The 20,659-nt window shown below is 37.7% G+C and overlaps 1 protein-coding gene across 1 annotated transcript in view; it reads left to right on the top strand.

Moving 5' to 3' along the window:
• LOC145768519 (DCC-interacting protein 13-alpha-like) overlaps positions 1-20,659 on the top strand; it is a 70,469-nt gene that overhangs the window by 6,817 nt on the left and 42,993 nt on the right. The window contains exon 3 of the mRNA XM_082580028.1: positions 15,417-15,476. Coding sequence (XP_082436154.1) covers positions 15,417-15,476 — 60 coding nt within the window. The remainder of the gene's footprint in view (positions 1-15,416; positions 15,477-20,659) is intronic.

The raw sequence follows: 20,659 nt of genomic DNA, 5'->3' as shown, positions 1-20,659 counted from the left end.
CGAAATCGGTTAATCGAATCACCTATTTGCCAGACGTTTTGATACGATTATACGATTGATTCGTTTAACCAATTTACTAAAAAAAAAGGTTTATTGTGAATGGGCGTAATTGTTGGGAAGATGTCTGTGCTGACTGGGTCTGCTAATATTCGGCTAGTCCGATTCGGCTGGTCCGATTCGGCTGGTCCGATTCGGCTAGTCCGATTCGGCTGCAGTCTTTTTCGGCTGGTTTGTTAGATTACGGAAGGATTTTGTTGGATTACAGAAGGATTATGGTTGGATTTTCAAAAATTTGGCAAATAGGGAACTAGCCGAGAAAGACTGTACCCGAATAGGGAACTAGCCTAATCGGAGTCGCCGAATCGGACCAGCCGAATCGGACTAGCCGAATCGGACCAGCCGAATCAGACCAGCCGAATCGGACTAGCCGAAACGGGCCATTCCGGTGCTGACTAGGCTGCAACGCACATTACAACTGATGCTCCCTACAACTGTTTACAATTCTGGTTAAACTTTAAAGAGTTTACTAGTTCTGTGTTACATAACACTATGCTGTATGTTCCAGCCAGCAAAACTGGTCCTTTTTACATTGATTTATCATCTGCAGACGTTGAAACAATGTAAAAAAGAACAGCTTTGCTGACTTGGCTGAGCAGGTATGATCAAAGCATTTTTCTGCAAACTGTGGCAATCGGACTTCTTTTAATCTCACCGATCTCTGTGACGTTGACGTTTTTGATTCAAGCGTGCTATTTTTAGCTCTGTACCAGCTGTGTAGTTTTGAGTATGGAACGTGGCCTACGAAAATAGTGGTACCGTATGGTAGAAAAACACGGCTCACACACATTGTTTTGAAATTGCAAAGTTTTTTTTTCAAGTCTTTTGCGCTGTCTGGTAAAATAATTAATTTGCAATGTTCTTCAACTGAACGAAACTGCACAAATGAAATTGTGCACTGCATTTCACAACAGTAGGCTACTTTTTTTCAGCTATTTAAAAAAAATTCTCCAAAGTTTTCTGGTAAAAACTTTTGGACATGCTTTCCAACACTTCCCTCTTAAGCCGAAATAATTTGTCCATGTCCATTCCTTGGAAGGCCAGTCGCCGACGGATGACATCAAAGCATTTAAACTTCTTTAGTGTGATTATTCCTTTTGTGTGCTCTTCTGTTTTAATGAAGCCCAGCTGTGCGAAAGTTGGTTCTTTGTAGTGCGATGTCTAGATAAGATTATGGCCTGGGATTACAGACACTTGTCTTTGTTTTGAGCGCATGCGTCTGTCTCACCTTTGCTTCATTTCGCCTTTGAACATTGCAGACAATAATGCGAAGCAAAAAAGAGACATTCTCTTTTCGCTAACGGGTATAATTATACGATTAAATGAATGAAGTATGCAAACTAGAAGCAAATCCTGATGCTGTTATCCGACTTATTCTTTTAAGCGGTATGCGCTTAACCGATGTTTTTACTTAACATCAGATTGGATTTGGTTTGGGATTTCAGGTTTTGATTCAAATAAACGATTGATACGTTTAAGCAGTATACTATTAACCGATTTTGTCTGTATTATAGTACATGCATGCATGTAGTTTCTTTACAATAGAATAAATTTTGTTGTGCATAAGCCATGAAATTGTATTCTTCAGATAGCACAGCTCAAGAAATGCAACAATATCGTCTTTTTACAGAAAAATAGTTCAAAATTAGCATTACCGCCCTCTAGTGGTAATATTATGCAAAAATATTGCTAAAATCAAATTCCTTACCCACAAAAATGGGGGGGGGTGCATGCAAGTTCCATAACAATATGATAAGTAGTTTTTAAGATATTTTAATTTTTCTTTTCACCACTAGGGGCAGTATTGTGCAAAAAATTAGTGACAAAACTTGAATATTTTTGAATATACTTATCCCATTTCTACAATTTTTTTTTTAACAATTCAGAACATCATAGAGCATCTTTTAAATATACTCCCAATATTTCAAAATTTATACATTGCCCTCTAGTGGCAAAAAACATGCAAAAATTCAAAAAGTGGGCCTCAAAATGGCCTTGGCGGTGGAGGTAAACGTCGATGAAAATTTATGAAACTTCATATTTGTGGTCTACTGATCTAAACACAGTACCACAAAAAAGGTAAGCAAAGTCCGGAGGGTCGGGGCGCCTGCAACACCCTAATGTGGATGTGTGACATACGACAAACCGGCGCGTGTTGTCACAGCATGATTTCCACGTGATAACGTAAACGTATAACCACTAGTTTTCAGTGGAAGGCATATTTTTCAGTTCTCTTTCGTACAAACAGTGAAGGTTAATAAATGTGTCACCATAGCAGAAATTATGAGGTGTCACAGGCCTACCATTGAATTTTAGGCGAAATCAGGTTTTCTAACTAAACTAAAATATGATCTGGCAAACTACAAGGTAAGGTCATAACTGATCAGGAAAGATGCTATTTGTTATCTTAAGCCTGCTCTTTTCATCCCACCAAACAGATCATACATGCAAGTACAGATGTATACATGGTTGTTGAAACTACGTGGTTTTACACCAGAGGCGTGCAACATACGGCCCGCGGGCCAGAGCACGGCCCGCGGTGCCCATTTACATGGCCCGCACATTCTTCATCAAGTAGCCCATTATTTTGAAATACTTTACACTGTTAGATCGGAGGATGTTATTTGTTAACATATTTCCTCATTTCAAGCAAAAGTACAACTCTTTCGATCTCAGTTGAGCAAAGCATCCCTGACTCACTTTCCTTGTCTGGAAAGTAGAAGCGTTCAAATTCAAGACTGTGAAAAATATGTTGGAATGGTTGAAAAGTTAACTTCGGCATTTGAAACTCACTTTGAAGATTTTCGAAAACACAATGCCGACTTTCAACTTTTTGCTCATCTATTTGACCTGGTTGTGGGGAATATTCCATCCAGCATTCAAATAGAATTACTAGATTTGCAAGCAAACGTCGATCTCAAATGAGCCTACAATGAAAATGATTTGCTTACTTTTTACTGAAGCTACGTGTATAGAAATTACACAAATCTAGAAAATCACGCGAGAAAAATGATCTGTCTTTTCGGAAGCACATACTGCTGTGAACAGTTCTTTTCAAAAATGAAGCTGTTCAAGACAAAATGCAGGAATCAGCTTACAGATGAGCACTTGTCCAGTCAACTTCGAGTTGTCACTTCTTCCGTCAAAGCTCGGAATGGCCCGTTTCGGTGAGTCCGATTCGGTGAGTCCGATTCGGTGAGTCCGATTCGGTGAGTCCGATCCCTTAACGGGGGATTTTTTCAATTTTTTTTTTTAATTATTGGGTGCTGTAGCCTAATTATCATTGCCGTTTTAGGGTTAGGGGTTTGGGGTTAGGGTTAGGGGTTAGAGGTTAGGAACTCACCGAATCAGACTCACCGAATCGGACTCACCGAATCGGACTCACCGAATAGTAGCAGACCCGTCAAAGCTGTTAGCTGACATTGACAAGATCTCTGGACAAAGAAGATATCAGACATCTCATTGATCACTCACTCAATGTGTAACTTGATTGTGTGTACTTTTCCATTAAATAAATTGTTCATATAAATTCATGTGTTATTCGGTGGACTGGCCCTCAGCATCATTATAATTGTACGTTGTGGCCCATTGCGATAAACAGTTGCACGCCCCTGTTTTACACCATGTAATACCTCATACCACAGCTGTGACAATACGCCCCGTGGTATACTTCTTCTTCTTCTTCAATTGCCTTGCCTGAACCAGGCATCGACGGCCTCAGATGAATAATTAGACCAAATGTTCCTATTATATGTTGCATGGATAATTGTTTCTGTTTTGTCGTTAAATTGTTCCAGATGTGTTTGTCTTTGTCTGCCAGGTGCCCGCTTTCCAAAAATTTTACCAGTTAAAGAGAGATGCTCCAGTTTTTGCTTTCTTATTACATGGCCGAGAAATTTATATTGTCTGGTTTTCATACTTTTTAACAGAGTTCTGGTTTGGTTCACTTGGTGTAGAATTTCTTTATTTGTTTTCTTTGCCAGCCATGAAATACGTTGCATTCTACGGAAACACCACATTTCAAAAGCATTAATCTTTTCTGCCATTTTTGTTGAAATATTCCAGGTTTCAGAGTTGTAATGAAAAACAGGATAAATATAGCATTTTAAAACTCTAGATCTTGTTTTGAAAGAGATATTTTTATTGCAAAGAATTGGTTTCATTTGTTGAAAGCTTGCTTTTGCCTGGGCTGTTCTTATGTTGAGCTCTGTTTCGTCTCTTGCATCCCAATTCACCATAGTACCGAGGTATTTGAATTTTTGGACCTGTTTAAGAATTGTTCCATTAACTGATAAATTACAAATAGGAGTTTCGGTTGCTTTTTTCTTTGTTATGACCATTGTTTCTGTTTTCTTTTTATTTAATTCCATGCCAAATATCTTGCTTTTCGTACACACAATATCTAATATGTTCTGCAGTTTTACGTCCGAGTCGGCTATCAAAACGGTGTCGTCAGCTGGGTTTTTTTTTTCGCTGAGACTTTTCGGTCATTTGTCCGAAATGACTTGAAAAAATTCGGTCATTTTTTATTTATTTCGGTCATTTTTTCTGATAAAAATATTTCCTTTGAAGTAGCTAATACAAACGAAAATTTGCACTTCCTGACTAGTTACAACATTGAGTTTCGCTGAGAAACGTTGTCGTGTTTTATTTGAGAAAAGTTAGAACAGACAAACGTTACTTTCAGTCTTCGAAATTAACATATTTTTATTTTTGCAAAAACATTGTCAAGGCCAAACGGCAAAAGTTGAAATTGCCTCGGCAATTGCATGTGAACGTTTATTACGAAAAAATTGTACCAAAACATGTAAAGCAAAAAGAAAAATATATACTAGAGTAGTCTATCACGACCGCACTGTTTGATTTGTTGTGATGTAATAATACCAAAAACTAGCGATAAAGCGAGCAACGCGATACGCACGCTGTTAAGTAATAAACGTTATATAACTGACGGGGGGGGGGGGGGGGGGGGAAAGTAAGTTAATTTTTTGTTGATTCAATGTTCGAGGCAACACAAATCGATTTAATTTTCCCGGCGGGTTATATTGCGTAACAACAGTACCCAATAAGAAATTTACGCTTGTTTTACATTAATTCGACATCTAGTGGCGTTGAATTATCATAAAATAACGTTAATTGCTCAACCAGGTACCAGTAACAAATTAATAGCTCCCTGCGAAAAGATTGCCTCGATTTACGTTTACACTAACATAATTTCGGCACAATTGAGATACTGCGAGCAACACAAAGTCGCGAGGCGAGATAAGGAGTAGATGCTTAGACTAATTTGACGTCTACCATCGTTGAATCAATGCAAATAGGATGATATTTTTATGAAAGATTCAATTCTCTCAGCTGGGCAAGTGTCTAAGCGCCGGCGAAGTAGGAAGTAACCCAAATAAAACGTCCAGCAATAATAAGAGTCTGGTGTAGTCCAAGAAAATTATTTTTTTTTTGTAATCTTTTGGTCCTTACAAGCGCTCCTGTGGCCTCAGCATTTTTATTGCCAACGCTAATGCGCCATTCACGCATCTGCGTCGGCAATCACCTCGGCAAGTGCCGATTGCCCACGCTAATTTCGAAGACTGACTTCTGTATTTGCGTTATCACTAGGGCAACCAATTTTTTTACCTAAAAACTTGAAATTTTGACTTTATAAGTTACAAATTTTGACCTAATTTTGACCAATAGCTTTCTGCGTTTGCAACCCAAGTGCGAAATACAAAGCATATTAGAAATCAAACCGTTAGGTAAGGATATCTTCTTTTCTAATGAAATATGAGAAAAATGTGGAAGACTCAAGGACACCACATCTAACGAACAGCGAACAGGTATAATGAAAGTCACTCGAAAAACTGCAAAAGATAAATATGGAGAGTTTTTAAATGTCCCGAAATTACTGAGAGGGTTCTGCACTGTTATACTTCAACATCAAGTAATGTTTCACATTATCGCCTTTGAAATTCCTGTCTCTCGCCAAATTTTTTCCTAAAATAGAGAAAAACAGAACTTGCTTGGAAGTTCCTCAGCAGGCTATAAAAATGTGGTGAAATATCATCTCGTCCCATTTTCACAATGCACTTGATGTCATTCCTTGAGATTCTTGCTTGAATATATTTTCCAATTCGGCAGCCATCAACACCAAAGTTAAGGGACCTCATTTTCTGGTAAGCTTATTGAATGGTGTATCGGCTGTCTTCCATCTTCTGAATTGAATCGAACAGTGCGCTGTACTGCTCCTCTATTTTTACAAGGTGAGTAGCTAAATTGGGAGCTTTTACAGCATCTTGAGCACGCCGCAGCAAGACACCACCATCATGGAAGCCTTCCACAATATTTCTTACTTCCGGTAGACTTCTTGAATAATAGAAAGCAGCTTTCAACCAAGGGCCCATCTAGTTACATTTGGCTGTGGAGGTTGGCCAAAGGAAGTAAAACTAGCTCTTCTTGACCTGTTTTTAATGGTCACTGCTTTAACCCTGTCAACCAACTCATCAACAGCAGGGTAGTTGGCTAATATTCAATCGTCAGTAGTGGGCAAAACAAGATTATTACCTCAGAAATTGCAACAAATCGATTATTAGGCTACGTCAGAATAGCAACAGAAACTGCAACAAAAAATCAGTATCTGTGTAGCTTTAATAAAATATCAATAGAGAGAAGAAAAACTACATTAAAAGAAAATTTTGACCTAACCATGAATTTTGACTTTTTTTTTACTTAATAACTTTGAAACCTCTCTTCGTTTCAGCCTGAAATTTAGTTTGTGGACGTTTTATAAACTTTGAACAAGGCAGAAAAATTTTGACTTTATTGACTTTTGGTTGCCCTAGTTATCACATATATTCATATAATAAGACATTGGATCAACGTTTAAACACTAAGTCTACGTCTTGTATTTCCGATTGACAAGAAATCGTACAGTGGCGCAAGAAGCTTCTTTGCAATCACTGAAATCGATTTGAGCGCGTACGTATTTTTTCGGACATTTTGACCGAATTGACTATATTTTTTTCGGACATTTTTCTAAAAAATCGGTCAATGACCGATAAATGACCGAAAAAAAAAACCCAGGTCGTCAGCATATCGTATGTGGTTAATGTTGTTTCCTCCAATACTAATACCTCTTTCATCTTCAATATGTCTTAAAATTATTTCGCTGTATAATGAGAAAAGGTCAGGTGATAGCACACAACCTTGTCTTACTCCTTTCTGAATGGGCGTGTAGTCACTGCAGTCATCATTTATCCTGATAGCAGCTGATTGTTCGTAATATAAATTTTGAATGATTCTTAGATCTTTGTCGTCTATTCCAATTCTGTCGAGCATGCATAACATTTCATTATGTTGAACTCTATCAAAAGCTTTTTTATAGTCGATGAAGCACAAGTACAGGTCTTTTTGCATTTCGATTGATCTTTGAGCGAGGTTTTTCAGAATGAAGACCGCATTCCTTGTTCCTTTATCAGGCATAAACCCATATTGGCATTCATTTATTTCTGGGTGTAATTTGTTTCTAACTCTGTTCATGATGACTCTCAGCAGTAGTTTAATAATATGGGACATCAGACTAATTGTGCGATGTTCTTCGCATTCTCTTGTGCCTGGTTTCTTCGGGATTGTAATGAAAATAGATTTTGTCATATCAGTTGGAATTTCACTGGTGTCATATATTTTGTTGAAGAGTGCGTGGAGTACGTCAATGCCAATGTCATCTAGTACTTTTATCATTTCTGTGCTTATTTCATCTGGGCCTAATGCTTTGTTTGTTTTTGTTTTACTTAAAGCAAATGTTATTTCACTTTTTAAGATGGTTGGTCCTGAAAGTGGCTCAGAGAATTTAAACGGTTTTGTTGTTCTTTCTGGGTCCCCATATAACTCTTCAATGTATTCTTTCCATCTGTTAAGGATCTTGTCTTCTTCCAAAAGTATTTCACCTGATTTAGACTTTAAACACCCAGATTTGTGTATTGATTGGAATTTTCTTGTTATTGCTTTAATCTTTTGGTGTGCTTCACCTGGTGTGAAATTGTAGATTTTTTCAATAGTAGCACATTCGTTATTGAGAAAGTCTTCTTTTGATTCGTTGCAAGCCTTCTTTATTTTGTTGTTTAAGCGTTTATATTCCAAGTCATTCTTGTTTTTATATTTTCTTCTCTCTTTGATCATATCTAAAATTTCGGGTTTCATCCAGTTCTTATGCTTTGAAGCTTCAACCGTAGGAAAAACTTCAGCTGCTTTGATTAGAGAATGTTTAATCACGTTGAAGTCTTCCTCTGTTGATGTTGCGTTTTTGTTGTTGATTTTTGAGCTGATCATTTCATTTTGGAATTTTTGTTGATATTCATTTCTTAGGCTAATATCCTTGCAGAAGTTCCAATCAATTTTTTGTTTCTTTTTAAGTTTTTTAACTTTTTGTAGTCTGAGTCTAAACTTGGCAACCAATAGGTTGTGATCGCTGTCGCAGTCGGCTGTAGGAATTGTGGAAGCATCTGTGATAGTATTTCGAAATTTTTGAAATGTCAGAATATAGTCAATTTGATTTCTCGTGTGATTATCAGGACTCTTCCAAGTCCAAAGTTTTTCAGGGTTTTTCATAAACCAGGTGTTGGCAATGTACAAGTTTTGTTCGTGACACCATTCAATCAATGTTGTGCCTCTTTCATTCATGGATCTTAAACCGTTGTTTCCAGTTGTTTTTCCATGAGCAATATTTCCGACCTTAGCATTGAAGTCACCCATTATAATTGGTATTTCGTTGTGTTTACAGTTTTGTAGAGCTCTTTCAATGTCGCCGTAAAATGTGGTAATTTCTTCATCACAAGCAGTACTTGTTGGCGCATATACTTGTATTAGACTAATGTCTTGTTGTAAGTTCTTTAGTTTTACGAGAAGAACGCGGTCTGAAATTGCCCAGAACCCAGACAAATTAGCACAAACTTTGGGATGTAGTATTATTCCAACTCCATTAGAGTGTTTTTGATTTCCTGAGTAAATTACATTGTAACCATTCTTCTTTATTTGCCCACTATCGTTCCAACGCATTTCAGCCAAACCAAGAATGCTGATCTTCAATCTCTCAATTTCTTCAATGATATTATCAAGTTTTCCTTTTTGGTAAAGTGTTCTAACGTTCCATGTTCCAATTTTCAATGTTTTGTTTTTCCATTTTTTTCTGAGTTTCTTTTTCATTTGTTGCTGTGTTGTTTGTGGGGCAGTAGCATTGTGACAATCTGGTCCAGCCTGCCCACAAACTGGAGTCCTACCGAGCGAGGAACCTCCCAAAGGGATTGTTCCCTTTACGCTGTTCTTGTTATACTTTATCTTTGTAATATTCATGAGGTATGTTGAGCCATGATTTGACTAGCACAGGCCATTGCTAGTGCCAGAGCTCCGTTGGCCTACTAGGACTTTGCCCCAGCGTTTCCCGATCCTTACTGCGAGGAAGTGGAGTTGGTCTTCAAGGATATACATTTTTACTATTTAGAAACATAATTTTTTTTTTATGCTGATACAACAAGGTGATATGTGTATTTGTTAATATACAGCGCTTTTTTAAGAAATAAAAATTCGTATTAAATAGCGATAGGCACATACATATTATATTCGATAGCGACACATAGCCTACTTCTCAAGATGACATTTTTGTTGCGTTTGACAATGAGCATAAACTCTTTACCAATATGTTCTAAATTAATTTTTTTGCGTTTTGCATATTCTTTTCTGTTAAGCTTGTATTAAACCATTTTTTGTTGGTTTCTGTCATATTTTAATCATTAATCAGGTACAGAAGTGTGGGGCGTATTGTCACAGCCCATCATCCACCTGCATTAAACATGCATTTATGAAAAAACGAAATAACCTGGAAAAACTTTATCTGTTGCTAAAAGAGGTCGAGTGATACCTCTTTCAATTGTACCATTTAACATCTCGATACTATTGGTGCAGAACGAGATATTTATGCTGATTTGTAAAAATTGTGACAACACGCCCTGTTTCGCCCTACAAAAACGGTGAAGTTGCACCATATAATTTTATACTTTTAGTTTCCCAGTTTTGCAACAACAAAATTTGCAGAAAATTTTTTGAGAGGATTGACGTGCCAGCCACACTAATTGGTTGGTGAAGGCATGTTGAATGGAAAGCGATTCCAGGGAAGGAGAAGAACTTTTGGAGCTGATGGACAACAGTGGGCTGACTTGTCGAGTATCAAAGAGACAGTTGACAGCCAAACTTTGGTTCGGAGATGGCACATTGTGACGATATCTTTGGTTTAAACGTGCACCTTTAGGTGCTTGTTAAGCTTGTGCCTGTTGCCAAGGTACCGGTACATTAGTGTCAATTAACCAAAATGTTAGCATTGAGCAAGAGGATGACATGCCCATGTACATGATCCAGCTTAGGATGGTCAAAAACTACGAGCATAGAGAGCCACATTAAGCTTTAAGGAAAACCTTACACACAGAAGCACGCACAAAAGTCATTTTCAGCTTGTCTGCGATTCAAAGAAGTGATTTTCAGCTAGTAAAGAAATACAAAACACATCAACATAATAGCGATCCAAAACAATTTATCGTTTCTTGCATTTAGTTATTGTGTCAATTTCTTCTTTAAATTCGGTGATCGACTAAGGTAAGCAGGTATCCAGGGTTTCAGTCATTTGTTCAATATGTCACTCCGCAATCGCTTCATAATTGAGAAAGTGCTTCCACAAATTGTGCTACTGAACATGGGGCGCATCTTCACTCTTCAGTGTAAAGTTTTTTAAATTGTGGTTTAGCATTGCTAGTTGCAAAAAAAGACCTTTCCCCCAAATAGAATTGAACTCACTGTTTCCTTTGACTGCTAATGTAATGCTACATTTATGTAAAACATGGGTAGGTGTCACGATTTCTTTCTATCTCTTACCAGGAAAAAGACTTGGAAAGATTCAATGACGTAGTTTAATGGGTCAAACCGAAAAGCAGTCAATTAAATTCACGGATAGTTCTACTGGTGAAATGATATATAAAAACGCTTGAAGGACTCCAACGAATGGTTCACCACTTCCAACAATTAATCAAAGTAATAGTAAACAGCAATAGATTCCAATGCTTGCGACTATTGATCGAGTTTAACGTGATCCACTCACAGCTTCTCATACGATTCTAATTTCAATCAGAAATTATATTAGCATCAACTTTGCTTTACAGTACTCGTATTCAATACTTCCACTCTCGATCAACAATAATCTTTGCGTCTATTAACAACTGCTACTACTACAATAATGAACTCTCATCACCAACTCTTCATAATACAACTCCCATAATCAACTCATAATAATCTTAGAATCTCCGAATAAACATTACACAAACTACACCACTATTTATAGTTGGCTGTTCAGTCCAATAACTTCGAGAAGGTTACATCATAAAGAACCATCGTTCGGTCACGTAGCATTTAAATGTAAACAACCGAAGTCTATAGAAGGTCACGTAGGGAAAATGATTCCAGAAAACACGTTACATAATACAGATTTCGTCATCAGAGGTTACTTCAGGTCATAACCGACAATAACACAACGCACCAGAATTCCATAATGAAAACAACACGCTTGTTGAAGATACAAAGCAAGCCATCGCGAGGCATTTGCACCTTGATTGTGACATACGCCCCCCCTTAGAATATTGTTGCAAACAATATAACAACACAATCAATACAAAACACACCATAAAACAATTAATTACTCAATAATCAGTTCTCATAAGTCTATCGTTGCATGATCTACCAACGATAGCTTTTCTTAAAACAATAGTCACGTTTTCTGCGAAAGTCTCCAACGTCCTCAACATCTTCAGTGCATCGGCGAGCGAGATGACCCATCTTCCTACATCGGAAACATCTCCTCTCCGGACAGTCCTTGGCGAGATGACCTTCTTTATGACAATTATAGCAAGCCTTTTCATCAAAAGGGCAGCTCCTGGCTATGTGTCCAATCTCCCCACATCGGTAGCAGTGGTTGTCACGGCAACGTCTATTTTCCGAATGTCCGCCGTCAGCAACGCACTCCCTGGCGAAGTGTCCGCGTCTACCGCATCTATAGCAAACTCCAAATGGTCGTCGCCTGCCTCTTCTCCTCGGTTCTTCGCGCTCGTAATATCCATCATCGTGAGATCGTTGCTGATTATCTGCAGAACAATCTTGAGCAAAGTGACCATTCTTGCCACAAGAATAACAAGTAACTTCAGAATCTCTCTCAAAAACATTTCCGATTATCAGATCAACTAAAGAGTTTTGTAAACATAACGCTTTCACAGTCCCACTACAATACGGAGTTTCGATAGATATCATCGCTAACGGTCCTTGGATTGAAGTGGTATCTATTTTTGTCACATGGCCAGTTTTTCCCGTTAATTGACTGTCTTTAACCAAATCTCTCCTCACTATTATACCAGTAGAACCAGAATCACGTAAAACTTTTACCTTTTTGTCTCCAACTTTCCCATCCACTACTGGCAGGTGATCTTCAGGTATTATTTTTCCGCAAACATCTTCATCCGGATTCTCCTCGTCAAGCGTGGGTTCAGGAATCATTAACGCACAACCGCATCGATAAACGTCCGTGTCTTTATCTTTTCCAGACTGATTAGGTAAGGAAAACGACTTGTCCTTGCATTCCTTCGCTTCGTGTCCTTGCCTATTGCAACGATTGCACCACTTCCTCGATTCCTGGTGATTTCTGTTAGTCTTCCTCCGGCAGTTAACAGATTTATGACCTAAGCCATTACAATTAAAACAACGTACTTCTCTTGAAACCGCACCTCCTTTAAAATTATTTGTTTGCTCTTCGTCATTATCGCATGACAACGTTTCTTCAGTCGACAACTTCTCATCATGAGCAACTAAATACTGTTCTGCCACACTGGCTATTTCTTCTAGATTCTTTGGACTTCTCTCCATTAGATAAACAGACAAATCTTTTGAACATGAATCTGTGAATTGTTCCTTAACTATAAGGTTTGCCAATCCGTCCAATGATTGTTCGGCCCCCGAAAGTTCAAACCATTTTAACAAAAGGTTTCTTAAACGTTCAATAAATTGACCTGGGCTTTCGTGTTTTTCAGGCTTTGCCTCACGGAATCTTTGACGGTATCCATGCTCGGTAAAATTGTATCGTTTTAACAGAGCTAACTTCAATCTGTCGTAGTTCATGGCTTCTTCTTGCGAAAGTCTTGAATATACATCAAGAGCTTGTCCCGATAATAACATGCTTAGCTGGGTAGCCCACGTCGACTTCTCCAATTTGGCTATTGTAGCATATCTTTCAAATCTTAACAAATAACTATCCAACTCATCTTTTTCTTCAACAAATGATGGCAAATCTGGACGTCTAACTTGCGCCACAATAACATCTCGAGCATTATCATTAGTAGAATTAGATCGCTCACCAATGTCCAGCTTTTGTCTTTCTAATTCAAGTTTTAACTTTTCCAATTCATATTGCGCTCTTCTTTCTTCAGCTTCTGTTTCGTACTGCCATTGAGCACGTTTTTCTTCAGCTTCGCGCTGCGCTTGTTTCTCTTCAGCTTCTCGTTGAGCTTGTTTTTCTTCAGCTTCGCGCTGCGCTTGTTTCTCTTCAGCTTCTCGTTGAGCTTGTTTTTCTTCAGCTTCGCGCTGCGCCCGCTTCTCCTCTGCTTCAGCTTCAAGTTCTGCTTTCCTTATTTCACGAGCAGCTCTTCTATCTTCTCTTTCGTCAGCTTCTCGCTGAGCTTTTTGGTCCATTATCTTGTGATACTCTTCCATCACAAACTGAGACTTTTCATTACCAGTCAGCCCCATTCGTTCAGCCATGCTCCCTAAGTCTTCAATCATCTCATGTTTGACAGTATCCGCCATCTTGACATTAATTTATTATTCTTTCAATAAATCTTTGGTATTCTTCGGCTTTTCGGTTAAATCTTTTCGGTTATTCCCGGACGAGCCCCCAGAATGTCACGATTTCCTTCTATCTCTTACCAGGAAAAAGACTTGGAAAGATTCAATGACGTAGTTTAATGGGTCAAACCGAAAAGCAGTCAATTAAATTCACGGATAGTTCTACTGGTGAAATGATATATAAAAACGCTTGAAGGACTCCAACGAATGGTTCACCACTTCCAACAATTAATCAAAGTAATAGTAAACAGCAATAGATTCCAATGCTTGCGACTATTGATCGAGTTTAACGTGATCCACTCACAGCTTCTCATACGATTCTAATTTCAATCAGAAATTATATTAGCATCAACTTTGCTTTACAGTACTCGTATTCAATACTTCCACTCTCGATCAACAATAATCTTTGCGTCTATTAACAACTGCTACTACTACAATAATGAACTCTCATCACCAACTCTTCATAATACAACTCCCATAATCAACTCATAATAATCTTAGAATCTCCGAATAAACATTACACAAACTACACCACTATTTATAGTTGGCTGTTCAGTCCAATAACTTCGAGAAGGTTACATCATAAAGAACCATCGTTCGGTCACGTAGCATTTAAATGTAAACAACCGAAGTCTATAGAAGGTCACGTAGGGAAAATGATTCCAGAAAACACGTTACATAATACAGATTTCGTCATCAGAGGTTACTTCAGGTCATAACCGACAATAACACAACGCACCAGAATTCCATAATGAAAACAACACGCTTGTTGAAGATACAAAGCAAGCCATCGCGAGGCATTTGCACCTTGATTGTGACAGTAGGTGTATCAGGGATATCTAAAGAAGGGGATGCGAAGGCTCCCAGCGATTGCCTTATTCTTATGACACTACCAGGGCGGTAGTTTGTAGTGCGTAAAACATGCAGTTCTTTTCACAATTGCAGAAAGTTTTGTTGTGCAACTGGTACAGTCAGCTACAGATGACAGTTAGTAAATGTTACATAGAGCATATTTAAAGAATACTTGTTTGGAAAGACAGTTGAAAAGTTACAAGTTAGCTGCTTTTTTTAACAAAGTCTTTGCAGTAGGCCAGATTTAAAGCAAATAAACGGGTAGTTGAATTAACAAGTAACCATGAGCGTGCAGTGAGTATCCAGGCTTGATACTGATAGCGCAATGCAGGTTATCATAACAAGAGTTATTAAACTACTAACAGTGCCGATTGTCAGTTTACGGTAAACAGAGATTATTTACGATAAACAGAAGCTCTTCTATTGTCAGACGTATTAAAAGCCTTCATATCCCCTTCTCTAGATATCCCTGAGGTGTATTATAACATTTGTGGATTTTGCACTTGAAAATCCGGCGTGCCATGTGCCAGGGTTTGAACCGCCTTGATCCAGCTAATGACATTTGAATTAAAAGCTACATTATATCTTTGCAGAATGAGCTGGCATTAGCAACTCAAGCATTCACACAAAAGTTAAGGGATTTTCATGAGACTGTAAGTTTGGTTATCAATGTTTTAGGTCTATGTCGTTAATGAAAATTTTGTTTAAGTTTGTTAAGTACCATAGTCAAACATTATTAGGGGGCACTGCATATATACTTGTTTTTTCTGTCACACTTAATTTCACTTTGATTCACATTTATACTATGTGATATAGAAGGAAGTTTTGGTTTCAGCACATTCCATGTTTTGTCTGTTGGAAGTAGGGGTGGGGCATGGACTTCTAAATAGTAGAAATAATTCTACTATTAAGAAGTCCATGGGGTGGGGGCTCATTACCAATCTGACCATACATTGTTTTATACCATATTTGAATTTTTATCCACATTTTAGTTGATATAGTTTATTAGTTTTAGTTGCCAGTTGCAAATAGCAGAAAAATTCTTTGTTGTTGAATCAGCTTCTATTGTGTATAATTTGTTCAACGTGGTAGATTTGATCAAAAAGTTAGAGAAAATCAATATTTAAAAAAACACTGACACATTAATTGAATAAGACGTGGTAAATATTTGTTATATTATTGTTGACTCTTACTTTTACTTCAGTGATTGGGTGACATATATTTTGCCACTTGCGGATAGTATGCGAAAATTAGCAATAAAGTGAACGGCGGAAAACTGAACATTGTATTGTAACTAATGATTAGTAATTTAGTTCGGAATGGCCCGTTTCGGTGAGTCCGATTCGGAGAGTCCGATTCGGAGAGTTCCCTTTTCGGAGACAGCCTTTTTCGGAGAGTTCCCTATTCGGAGATTTTTGGAAATTTTTTTTGAAAATTATCGGGTACCGTAGCCTAATTATCATTGCCACTTTTACATCGTTTTAATGTCGCTAAACGTTCAAATCGTGCAGAAAAAAATAGAAATAAAATGGTTGAACAATTAAATGAAAATTCGTCATGTCAGTTCAATTGAATTGTTTTTATTTGTGACCATCATATCAAAAACGGCATCCAGGCCGGATAGCGACTGTCAAAACAGCGACTGTCATAATGGCGACTTCATAATAGCGACTTCATAATAGCGACTTCATAATTTTTGGATTTATATCATGCCAGTCAGCAGGTTTTGACTTGGAGGCCAAATTTCGAGGTCGCTGTTTTTAATTAATCGAGTTCTTGATGAATCGCTGTCGTGTAGTCGCTCTATTGACAGTCGCTGTTTTTAATTAATTGCTGTCGTGTGGTCGCTCTATTGACAGTCGCTGTTCTGACAGTCGCTATTTGGAACCCGAGCCATCAAAAACAATACACGTCAACATAGCAAAAGTATAGAAGCGACAAAACGCAAACGTTAAAACGTGCTTGTGACCGAAGTAAGTGATTGAGTTGAAAGAAATTTGGCACGGCCCCAACACCTTCAGAAAAATTTAAGATACAAAGGGAAAATAAAAAAAGAAGATGTTACAAAAAAAATCATGTTTATGTCTATAAGTTAGTACTTTTGAATAGTTAAAATGATTACCGGTAGTTTGGATCAACAAATGTGTGGCCTACAGCTTGGATTGAAAGGAAATTATCGGGTACCGTAGCCTAGTTATCCCGACCAGTAAAAATTTGTCCCAAGAACCCAGTTAGCCTAACAGTTTATTTTTACATTGTAGTAACAGATAACCAAATGTGTGGCCTATCGTTTTAACGTCGCTAAACGTTCAAATATCGTAGCGTAGTTATCCTGACCAGTAGGGTGCCACAGGCGCCCTCATGTGGCCGAAATCACCTGAACTGTTTTTCTGATGTGACATTTCACATATTAAGGCACTTTGCAAAATTTGATTGAGATTGGACAAAAATTGGATGTGCAGATTGAAAACGAAAGTCTAAACTGAAATACAGTAAAATTAGGGGATTTCCCTAGTTTGAACATCAGTTTTTTTGCTATTTCTCATTTTTTTCTCAACATTGAAACAAGGTAAATTCAAGAATTAGGTTAAGAGACCAGTGCCAGTATGTCAAGATCTCAATTGAGGTCAAGCATGACAGCTCCGCGCCTGTTACATTGATTCACCATCTTGCAACATTGAATCAACATAGCTGGCTTGACCTCACTCAGGGTCTTGGAATAATGGCTTTAGTATTTCTTCTTTTGTTGAATCAGTATTGCAGTGCCCAGGAAAGCTTAGTATTAAACCCATGCAAGTTGTGACTTAATCTGGGAGAATATAGCAGACAGCAAAGATAAGGCAGGTAGCCTACTGTAAGAAAGGGTTATGTTACCTTCGCTTCTTGCAGGAAAGGCTAATAATGTTGCAAAACCTATGGTTGTATTGTTTTTTAGGTTATTCTACTAATGATAATTGATACGGTAGTGCTTTTACAAATCGGTCTGGTTAGTATTACAATAATGAACAGCCAGTCTCAGAATGCTGAGAAACAGTATCTTTTTCTTTCTACTATTCTAACGAAAGATGATCAGAAAATCAAGGGAAGTAAACTGCCAACTTATCATCAAGTGATTTTAAGCTTTCTTGCCTGCAGGAGCTTGAATCTCAAAATCCCACAAAAAGGAAAATCCAAATATCAGTAGATGCAGCAAACGAGACAGTGAAGGACATCGTTTTACTACAAAGCTAATATTCCAACAATTCATCCAAAAAAAATGGCTCAAAAAAATTCAATCTTTTTGAGATGAAATGAGTCTTATCTTCAAAATTCAGATCGAATGCTTCCATAGGAGTGATGGAAAGCAATCGGAAAGGATTAAGGAATTTAAAAAGAAATTCAATTGACCTTTCCTTTCTGGCCTCGCGATGTAATGAAGAAGATGTCAATTGAGGAAGATAAAGAATTTTTGTGGAGCATGCAAACTACCAGAGAGGCGTCAATGGCAGGGAGAGACAATGCTTTGCGTAAGATGTTGAAACGAAAACATTCTGGAAAAGAAGCAGAAGCCGAGCCTTCTACATCCACAGGAAGTAAAAGAAGTCACCGTCGAGTTGTAAAACCGGTACCGCAATATTTGTACCACACGGCATTTTACGATTACCTGGTTTAGTGGCCACAAGTTTACTAAACAGAATAACACCAACTGCATTATCTGCAACACTACACTCGTTAATCAAGAGTTGTTCTGGTGAAACTATTCGCGTAAACTTAAACCACATGACGGCTCAAAGGTAGAGTTGAAACGATTTTCAATATTTCTGAAGCGGTTAAAAAAGGTTGGATACCTCCTGAAGTTGGAACCATTCATTGAGATGGTAAAATGATGGAGTCACTAACAAACCCTAATAAGCAAGATGATAAGCTTCCGATATTACTATCAGGTATTGGAGGCTCAAAACTGCTTGGTGTTCCTTATTTGCCTGCACAAACATCCGATCCAAAAGGAAAGCAAATAGCCAATGCAAGCATGGAATTGTTAAACAATTAGAACTGTACTGCATGTCTTGCTGCAATGGTGTTTGACACCACAAGTAGCAATACGGGCCACAAAACTGCGGCCTGTATCCAAACACAAGATCATCTTGGAAAAGACCTACTTTGGGCAGCATGCAGGCATCATATTGGGGAGATAATACTGACGCATGTTTGGGAAGAACTCAAAATAGAAAGCAGCAGTGGACCCAACATTTCCATATTTCAACGCTTTAAAAGCAATTTTCAAACTCTTTCTGATAGCGCATCGGGTTGTTTTCATACATCAAAATCGCACGAGGAAATTGATCTGCTTGCCAGCAAACGGGAAGAATTGTCTAATGCATGAAACCTCATATTTTTAGGCATTTTTCATAAATTGTTGAACATATACAATTGACACATGGTCTGTACGATTGTAAATTAGTGAGTAAGTTCACCAGAAAGTATTAGAAGTTCAAATACTCCGTAACTGAGAAGAAATGTCTGAGTTTTGATGATTTAGAGAGGATTTTAGTATTGAAATTGTGAAAATTTACCTTTAAAAACTTTAAACTTAATCTGCACGTCCAAATTTTATCAAAACTTATTGAAATTTTTCACATATGCTTTTTTTACCAAGTGTCACATATAAAAAAAAGTTCAGGTGTATTGGATGCAATTTTAATTTTTGAGGGGCGCCTGTGGCACCAGCAGAAATTGTTGTTTCTACATCGTTTTAACGTCGCTAAACGTTAAAATAGTGTAGAAAAGAAAACTTTAGCTGCCTAGGATATTCCACAATATCGTTTCTTTTATGGTTGAAATTATCGAAGCTTTAGATGAGTGAGGTTTAGACCTAACCATTGAGATCTTAAGACCAAAAAGCGAATGAAATTTATTTTTGAACTATTAATGTTTGCTCAGATAAAATTGACATGTATCCTGCGTCGCCTTCTGCATGCAAACTTATTGGTGTACTGTTATTGACAGCACAATTTAATAAGTCCTGTAGATCGTTTGCAGATTCTGCTATCAAGACTGTATCATCATTTATCAGCGTATCTCAAGTTTGTTACATTTTGTCCCCCAACCTTTACTCCATTCATATGTTCGATGTCTCTCAAAACCATCCCACTGTAAGCATTGAAAAGATCTGGAGATCGGACACATCTCTCTGTTATCATTTTTAATGGAAAAATTGCTTTTGTGGTCCCATTGTCTGGAACAAATAAAAACTGTGCTGTTGAAATTTCCGATTGTAGTTTTGGTCTCAATCCGTGGCGGGTCTCAATCTCATCATCATGATTCGGAGTAAGATGTTTGTTAGGTGATTCACAAGGCTAATTGTTCTGTGGAGTGAGCATTCTGCTGCTCCAGTTTTCTTTGGTAAAGTTATGAATATAGAACATACCATATCACAAGGATGTTTCCGGTGTCATAAATATGATTTAAGATCTCAGTGGTTAGGTCTAAACCCCACTCATCTAAAGCTTCGATAAGCGATAATTTCAACTATATTATAAAAGAAACGATATTGTGGAATATCCTAGTCAGCAAAAGTTCTCTTTTCTACACGATTTCAACGTTTAGCGACGTTAAAACGATGTAGAAACGGCAATTTCTGCTGGTTGGGATAACTAGGCTACGGTATTTCAACGTTTAGCGACGTTAAAACGATAGGCCACACATTTGGTTGTTACTACAATGTAAAAATGAACTGTTAGGCTAACTGGGTTCTTGGAACAAATCGAAGGGCTTCTGTGAATGTTTTCCAGTTTCAACGTATCCTAGTCAGCAAAAGTTTTCTTTTATACACGACTTTAACTTTTAGCGACGTTAA

Source organism: Aplidium turbinatum, chromosome 4 (genome assembly GCF_918807975.1).
Source record: "Aplidium turbinatum chromosome 4, kaAplTurb1.1, whole genome shotgun sequence".
Classification (NCBI taxonomy): Eukaryota; Metazoa; Chordata; class Ascidiacea; order Aplousobranchia; family Polyclinidae; genus Aplidium; species Aplidium turbinatum.
This window is presented reverse-complemented; position numbering and strand designations above follow the sequence as displayed.